The sequence below is a fragment of the Egretta garzetta genome, unplaced genomic scaffold (genome assembly GCF_000687185.1).
Source record: "Egretta garzetta isolate BGI_Z169 unplaced genomic scaffold, ASM68718v1 scaffold100, whole genome shotgun sequence".
NCBI classification, from domain to species: Eukaryota; Metazoa; Chordata; class Aves; order Pelecaniformes; family Ardeidae; genus Egretta; species Egretta garzetta.
In genome coordinates, this window is record NW_009258265.1 from 1,072,207 (window position 1) to 1,081,091 (window position 8,885).

Below are 8,885 nucleotides of genomic sequence, written 5' to 3' on the forward strand. Positions count from 1 at the left end.
CCTCGGATCATTTTAGTAGCCCTCCTCTGGCCCCGCTCCAACAGGTCCATGTCCTTCTTGTGCTGAGGGCTCCAGAGCTGGACGCAGGGCTCCAGGTGAGGTCTCCCCAGAGCAGAGCAGAGGGGCAGAATCCCCGCCCTCGACGCTGGCCACGCTGCTCTTGATGCAGCCCAGAGTACGGTTGGCTGCCTGGGCTGCCAGCGCCCATGGCCGACTCATGTCCAGCTTTTCATCCATCAGTACCCCCAAGTGCCTCTCAGCAGGGCTGCTCTCCATCCTTTCTTTCCCCAGCCTGTATGGATACCGGGGGTTACCCGGTTACTCAAAATAGTACGGCTCAGTTTAGTGTAGCAATAAGCATACAGTGTCCTGGCCCTCCATACACGCAAGCGCTTCCATAGAGGACAACACCTGAGGCTGATGAACCCTCAGACCCGGTTGAGGTTTCAGCCCAAGCAGTGGAGCAGAGCAAGCCTCTGCTGGTTGTACATCACCAGCAGCACGCAGAGGTCTTGCCCAGGAGCAGAACTTGACTGTTGGACTTCTCATTGCAGGTTCAGTTTCTGGTGGACCATGGGGCCATGATTGAGCACGTTGACTACAGCGGGATGCGTCCCCTGGACAGGGCGGTGGGGTGCCGCAACACCTCGGTCGTCGTCACTCTCCTGAAGAAAGGAGCAAAGATAGGTAGGAACGAGGGGACAATCCGCCATCGGCTCTGTGCTCAGGCAGGACTCCGAGCAGTGGGGCTGGCTTCCTAGAAAATATAAATGTAACACAGAGGCAGCCTCAGCCCCGGCTGCTGCTGCGTACTCCGAGAGCAGCCAGCCAGTCTCGGACATGACTGCCTTGGGCTCTTTATTAAAATGGGGAATATTTTTTTTATTTTTGCTGTCGTATTCCTTAGCAAAGTTAATCAATAAACAACTGTTTCTTTGGCAAGGTCTTTCCTCTGGTAATGCTTTTTCTATCTTTACTGGTCTGAGTCGACAAACGTACTATGTCCATGCATTGCTGTGAGCTGCTGCATTCACTTGCTCTGTGTATGCTTCCAGATCTTAGTGTTACCTGCGCTGCGTCACACAGCTGCTCACGTTACGTTTTCCTGTGAAAGGGGATTTTGCTGGTGCATTGGCTTCTTTGCTGCCTGCCTCTCACAGCTGCTTTTTTCCTTTCTTTTTTTTTTTTTTCCCACCTTCATCCATTTTTTTTCCCCCTCTCTCCTACAACTTTTTGTTTTCTCCTTTCTTTGAAGGTTGTCAGACGTTACCGAGTCGCCCACGAGGTATATCTCATTGCTGTCAGCATCAGCTTCGATCTGATAGCTTTGTCAGCCTTGCTTTCTCCTGTTTGATTTAGCCTGCATGCGTCCCCAACACCTCTAATCTTTTAATTTACCTCACCTTAAAATAATTTTTTAATGACTGTTGCAGAGAATAACTTGAACTCAAAAACTAACCTCCTTCCCCCGAAACGTACTGAATCTACTTATAGAATATTGTTGACTTATTCTTCACCCACACTAATGAGTTGCCCCCAAATTTTTGCCACCCCTTCCCTCCCAGTATTAGTCCTTGAGATAACGACTGGCTCTGCGTGGGTTGACCCCTGCGCAAAGCCAGCGTGTCCCCAGCCCAGCGGACGGCTTCAGCACCAGCAGCACTTAGGCACGACCTTCCCATTCTCGTATTTTCCACCTTAATGGATTTGCTACTCTGGTATTTCACATCTCGTGAAGTTGGAAATCACAGTCCAATTAAACACAAACGCCTATCGCCAGTCGAACTGCAGATTTCCTAGGACACTTCCAGAGCTTTTAATTTAGAAATGCTTTTATATAACCACTCTGATTTTTTTTCCTTTTAAATATGTTTTGTTTCCCCCACCCCAGCTGGTTCCACAATCAGCACTGCCCTCTTGTGGAAATGGCTCCCATCATTTCCCAGACCATCGCGGTGGTGGCGATTAGGATTAGCCTTAATGACTGCAAAGGAAAACCATTGCAATGTGGATGACGTTAATTTAAGTGCGAGAGGAACTGTCAGCTCAATCATTTGGAGCGCTCTGCCCTTTGACCATGCCAAGTTGTTCTCTCCAGCAGAAATTCCCACCCCAGGATATTTTTTCCACCCAGCTTCCTACCACCCTTGCATTGTATGAGTTTTTTACCCATCATGCATCCTGTACACTACAGGTCCAGCAACATGGGCGATGGCAACCTCCAAACCAGACATCATGATCATCCTGTTGAGCAAGCTGATGGAGGAGGGAGACATGTTTTATAAGGTGAGAAGGGCGGCTTTGGAAAAAGCGAGCAGATACAGCTTGCAGCATAACTTTGTATGAGGCTTTGACTGAGCAATGCTGCTGCCTTAAACCGTGGCAAGCAAAAGCTACTGCTCGCAACATTCCTCGTGTTGCAAACTGTTTGGTTTTGGTTAGTGGGGTTGGGAAGGGGGCGGGGGGGGGAATTGATTGCCCAAATCTGTAACGAAGCTGAAGCAAAGCCAAGTCTCTCTGCATGCTGGATTTGAGCCAGCGCTTCATTTCCTCTTTGAAAACACCAGAACCCAAGTGTTTTACAGAGATTCGGAGTGCTGATGTCATTGCATCAGATCTGGCAACGTTGTCGTTACCTGGCAGGCTCACTGCTGTGGAACAAGGCAACAAGAGAGTATATCCCAGAAAAACTCATGGAAGAAACTTTTTGCAATGAAAACAGATTGTCAGGACACAGATGGCTTTGTCATGTCCTTTAGCCCATGGGAGATGTTCCACCATTACAGTTAGAGTCTTTTTTGCTCTGTTTATTTTAAGCTGATCTTTAAAACCTGGAGATTGCACACACACACAAAATGTGCGAGTACAACAATGATTCACTGTTGGGCTCTAAGGGGGAGAAGCAGCAAATATGCAAAGCTGGCGTTGTAACTGGAGTTATCTGCCAGAGATACATGATACAGCTGAGAAACCTGAATCTACGAGGTTTTAAAGCTTACGATTCGTAGCTGCAAAATTTATGTCTGGGTCATCGTGAATTGCATGCGTCCTAGATCCTGGTTTGCCCTCTTTCCTTCACCCTAGGTGCCATGTCTGTCCCCCTCCCGGGCGCAAATCATCCCAAAAACAGGTGCCCAAAATAGCAAAGATGAGTCACCCTTTGAAGGTGAATGTTGCGTCCCAATAACTATAAAAGGAACCCAGTTGACCGGCTTAGATGTAGACACCTAATTTTTAGCCATCTAAGGTCCAGGGAGATGAATCTCAACCCATTTGTCCAACTTCAGAGCCACATCGGTGCCTTAACATTTATCTTTGCTATTGCAGAGGCTTCTCTGAGCCCCAGAAACTCCACCCAAAGTCCCACACTTCATATTCTTTAACATCCCTGGTGCTTATTAAGCTTTGGGTGTAGGGTGTTCTCCAGAGATGGGTTACTGATCACCTGGCTCAGAAGACCATCCCTCCAGAAACCAGATGGAGTTGTATGAAGCTAACATGACACAATTTCTGCAATGTTTCCCACTGTAGCGTGACAACTCAGTACGAAGTGGGAGAACTCAACTTGCGCAAGGCATCTGCATTTCCAGATCAGATGTTCCCTTGATCAACTGTTCTGGCTTTCCTTTCTAGAAAAGAGCTTAAATAATGAAGTCATGTTACCTTCACCACCCAAAATGTTCAGGGGGCTGGTGAGTGAGTTCTTTGCAGTGAAGTCAACTCCACCCAAGGATGTGTTTTGACATGTTCTCCTTCTATTAGAAAGGTAAAGTGAAAGAGGCTGCCCAGCGCTACCAGTATGCTCTGAAAAAATTCCCCAGGGAAGGGTTTGGAGAAGACCTGAAAACCTTCCGTGAGCTGAAGGTGTCCCTCCTCCTCAACCTCTCCCGATGTCGAAGGAAAATGAACGTAAGTCTCCCCACTCTTCATGGCCTTAACTGCAAGCTGCCAGGTCTCTGCCTGTGCACAGAGCCAGGTCCATCCTGTAATGGTGCTTTGACCTCAGGTCTCTCCTCTGTGTAACCTGGTTGTCCTTCACAGAGCACTGACATTTTAGAATTCAAAAGAAGTAATGATTTAATATGCATTTCTAAATGATTAAAAATTCATTGCTATGTTTATAGCTTTTTGAATTTTTTATTACTCCCTTTTGATGATGATGTGAATTGGGGGGGGAGGCATTTTCCAGATTTCTAGGGCAGCGGTGAGGGAGGAGCCAGGAGATGTGCTCCTTTGAATACTAATTAATTTAAAATGAAGGAGCATATGCTTAGGGGGCCAGCACTTCCCCAGGGCAGTGACTCATCCAGAAACACCCCCACATACTCCCTCTCCTCCCAGAACTGCCACATCACTGTCACTCTCCCCGCTCCGATCGAGCAGCATCTAGCGACCAGCTCCCGCAGAACGTCTGTTCCTCCAGCAGACAAGTGCCACCTTCCCCTTGCTCTGCCTGCAGAGACTTTCACCTCTGCAACTTAAAGTCTCCATCGACTTGAAAAGTGAAATCTCTGCCGAGGCCACGAGGCGTCAGAGATTACACTGGAGGGGAAGGGATTTTTGTGACACCTTCATTTATTTAAGCTGTGAGAGAGACAGATGAAAAGCAACAGAAGCAAAACCTTAATGCTGGTGAAGAAACAACACAGTTTGTAGAAAAAGTGTGAACCTTCCCTTTAAACGAGCCGACTCACGGCTAAGCCTGTTCTTTAAGGACAAGATTTTCAGTTTACTGTTGTGCTGGGGAATTCCAGGGTTTGTGATAGAAAATTTCAGGGCATTTTAACTGCTCCTGCAGTTTTTGCATCTATAGATGAGACCATAGAAGGTACCGACCTCTTGACTGCATTCCCAGTTCAGTCTGTTAGACGATTCGTCTCCAGTAACTGCTACTGAAGGTACAAATAAAAGTATGAGCTTCCCCAGGCAGGGCATCCAGGTAGCAAGCTCCAGCGTGGGCACCTTAGGGGGGATTAAACCTCACCCTGGGTTTTGCTAAGGTCCAGCTGACCTTTCTCACGCGCATGAGGCTGCTCGGTGCAGTCCACATGGCCATCGTCTGCTCATAAACTTCATTTCTAGAAGGTGGAGTTTGCTTACTGAGTTTCTGAACAGGTCAGGAGAACGTTGGTGCATTCTCCCAGAACTGCTCAGGGTCATAGCCCAGGTCAGCAAGCCAAAGCTGTGTTTGGCTGCGAAATGAAAGCCCCTCCACTGGGAAGAGCTCTCCTTTGGAATTGCTCGGCTGAACTTAGTGGTACAACAAGGCAAGGACAGCCAGCAGGGTTCGGACCGGAGCTGACATTCTCATGGCACTCGGAAGCACCCAGAGCAGTCTCCATCCCATGCTGCCACCCTCTCCCTCCCCTCTCCCAAAGGAGTCTCCCAAGTGAGGTGTTGGGGAGGGAGAAGGAGCAGTGGAATGGGTGAGCCACGAATGAATTTGTGAATTCTGCTGACTGCGCCAATTTGTCACGAATGGGTGACTTCCCACAGTTTGATTCGCGGCTTTACGTAAATTCATTCCAATTGACTTGACACAAATTCATTTGCAACAGGGTGGCACTGGTAGGAGACCTTTGCTGGGCGAGTCCCGTTTGTAGGTACCGAGGTATCATAGCCCCTTCCTGCATGAGCAGTTGTATTCAGCCCCTTCGATGTCTGTCAGTGTGTTCCAGAGTGGGAAGCAGAGGGCGTGGGAAAGGTTTCTTACTGCTTTCAACTTGGAAAAAAAAATCCTTCATGAGATTACATTCCAGCCTCTGTGAGACCAGATGTTTCCTCGGGACTGTAGGCTGTTGCAGAGGGATTGCATGCACTTGTTGGGGACACGATCAGTGAGAGCGGAGCCAGTGGCACGCTGGCCTCTGGGGGTGCCGACGGCATCCAGAGCTACGAGAGGCCTTTTGAGTCTTTGGACGTGCCATCGTAGCTCTCTGGCTGTGAACGATGTTGAATCCATGTGAAACATTCCCGTACCATCAAGTTTTCCATGGTATTTGCAAAAAAAAAACTTGTAAAAAGTCCATATTAAGTTTGTTTTCTTCCCAAACTGTATATATTTTTATTTCTATATCTATTCAATTACTTATCTGCGCACCTATTGTAATGACAGGATTTTGGAATGGCGGAGGAATTTGCTACTAAGGCACTGGAGCTGAAACCGAAATCTTATGAAGCTTACTATGCAAGAGCAAGGGCCAAACGCAGCAGCAGGTGAGGCGAGAGAGCAAAGCGCGAGGGGCTGGTCCCTTCAAGCCCGGCCACGCCGACGTAGGCATCCACCCTGCCAAACCGTACCAGTGTCCCCGTGGGACGAAATGGCAAAGGAACATTCATTAATGAGATTACAAAGCTTTCAAACTCCATAGTAGCACCCTCCCTCCTTTGGTAATTTCTGGGGACAGCTGAATGCAACCGTTTTGAGAGGTTCATCTTAGTTGAACGTTGTCTGAACATCTCAGTGCACTGGAAACCTTTATGCCAGAGTTGGGTATTCGTTTTAAAGATACACTTTAGCTCGGCCACAACTTGGACTCAAAGCAAAATAAGACTCAGGGAAGCCCTGTAGCCTGCATTATGCAAGAGGGCAGACTCATTCATCACAGTGAGCTCTTCTGGCCGTAACAATCTATGAATCTCTCTGTCCCCCAGCACTTTTGCAAGGCAGAAACTGCTGAGTAACTGTGCAGGCCAGCACCCGCCGGTGAGCTTTGAGCCATAGCTTGTGCTCAGCAACCAGCTGCTAGAGAGCGGCAGCCCTGGGATCTCTGCGCCTCAGGTGGAGCCTGGAGGACTCCCTTCTTAACCTCCCCGAAGGCTAAAAGATGTGAGCTTAGATACATTTCAAAACTGATCAATGCCGTTCCTAAATGAGCAGGAGGGCTTGCTTTTGAGTCGTACGCTCAAGGGCTGGGTGCACTGTCATCTCGGTTTGAAACGGCAGCCGGAATGACTTGTGAGGCAGTGCAGAGAATCCCCAGTAGCCGGAGGGATGTCGAGTCCTCCCGTGCAAGCATCACAGCTCAGCAGACACCACCACCGTTTGACCTTCCGTGCTGGAGGCGATGTGTGGAACCGGGCTCCTGACCCGGCTGATGCTGCGCTGCCTGGTCCACCGGGTGCTGGTGTGGGAGGGGAAGCCGTGACCTTCTGTTCTGCAGAGCAGCCCTGCTAGCTGAGCCACGCTGCCCTGATGCCATTCCTTTAATGGTTTTCCTCTCCCTTGTTTCCAAAATACTTGTAAGGAAGTACAAGAACCAAGGTTCCTTTTCAGATACCAGCCTCCCCACATACAAGCATCCTTTTCTCCCCAGGTCTCTCCAGCAGAAACCATCACCACTTTGGCTTTTCCCAGTTTGAGCCCAGCAGCGCCTCTGCGGTCAGCACAGCCTGGGGAAGTGGAGGCTTTTCCTTCCTCCACCTGGTTTTTGTGCAAAAGCTTAGGCTGGCGTTGAGAGGTGCTGGGGAGTTTTTCTCTGTGATCCTCCCCCAAGATGACAGTCATGTTCATACAGATCACTTTGCTCCAAAGCAAACGGTGTCCCTGTCAATGACAACCCCCTTCCCTGACCCCCCGCCTCCCTGTTACTCCTCACAGCCTGGCCTTGCCCTTGCAAAGCCTTCCCTGGGGGGCTCGCAGGCTCCCTAACGTTGCTCTGTTCTTTCATTCTGAAGAAGTTAGCCAAATCCTTTGCAAAATCGGAGAGACAAGCCTTGCCTAAAGCGCTGACCCGTGGGAGTCCCTGAGCTCTGGAGCCAGCCCTGATGCTGCGTGGCTTTGGCATCGGGCAGAAGTTAAATTTTTCACGGGCATAAGCGGTTGCAACTCCGTCAAAGCTGCGCTTGCTTACAGCGGTGGTGAGCTTGGCTCTTAGTTATTGATGCTTTGGTTTCCCCTCGGCTAATGCAGGGGCAAAGCTCATGGTGGTGCTGTGAGGAGTAATTAATTAGCCTGTAACGCACACTGCAGAGGACAGGTGGTTTTGCTAGTCTGGGTTTTGCCCTCTCAAGCCTGTGTTCCCCTCTCCTCCAGAGGTGTTTTGGCAGTGTTTTCCTTCAGTTTGGATAAAATAAACGTGAAGGAGGCACGTAAGGCAGAGCTGGAGACATGCAGCGAGTGGTAGCAATCAGAGACATCTCCCTCGGTAACACGGACAGGCCACTTAACCCGCAGGAGCCTCCAAGAATGGCTCCATTTGAATCCAGAGTAATTTCAGTTCTCGTTTCTGTCCCTTTGTCAAGCAGGCAGTTTTCAGCAGCCCTGGAGGACCTGAACGAGGCCATCAAGCTGTGTCCCAACAACCGTGAGATCCAGCGGCTGCTGATGAGGGTGGAAGAGGAGCACAGGCAGGTACAGCAGCAGCAGCAGCAGCAGCACTGAAGCCCAGCATGAAGAGCTGTATTCTGTGCAAGATATCTTTGAGGAGGAATACCTTGAGCAGGATGTAGAAAACGTTTCCATTGGCTTGCAGACAGAGTCCAGGCCAAACCAAGGGCTGCCCATCATCCAGAGCCCGCCCCCGTCCCCCGCTCACAGGGACTCAGCCTATATTTCTGGCTCACCTCTTGGCTCTCATCAGGTCTTTGATTTCAGGTCTAGTAGCTCCGTGGGTTCACCAACCAGGCAAGGGTACCAGTCCACATCTCCTGCTCTGTCTCCGACGCACCAAAACTCACATTATAGACCCAGTCCTCCACACACATCCCCTGCTCACCAGGGCTCCTCTTACCGCTTCAGCCCACCTCCTGTCGGAAGTCAAGGGAAGGAATATCAAAGCCCACCACCTTCTCCTCTTCGTAGAGGTCCTCAGTATCGCGCCAGCCCCCCAGCAGAAAGCATGAGCGTTTATAGGTCACAGTCCGGTTCCCCGGTTCGTTATCAG

At 49.7% G+C, this 8,885-nt stretch overlaps 1 protein-coding gene across 1 annotated transcript in view; it reads left to right on the top strand.

The window, feature by feature from the left end:
• The window catches only part of TANC2 (tetratricopeptide repeat, ankyrin repeat and coiled-coil containing 2), a 221,631-nt gene that overhangs the window by 211,464 nt on the left and 1,282 nt on the right, over window positions 1-8,885 (top strand). Inside the window, 6 exon segments of the mRNA XM_035903288.1 lie at window positions 555-687; window positions 2,195-2,286; window positions 3,763-3,909; window positions 6,116-6,216; window positions 8,248-8,370; window positions 8,372-8,885. The exon segment at window positions 8,372-8,885 is cut by the window's right edge and continues 86 nt beyond it. Coding sequence (XP_035759181.1) covers window positions 555-687; window positions 2,195-2,286; window positions 3,763-3,909; window positions 6,116-6,216; window positions 8,248-8,370; window positions 8,372-8,885 — 1,110 coding nt within the window.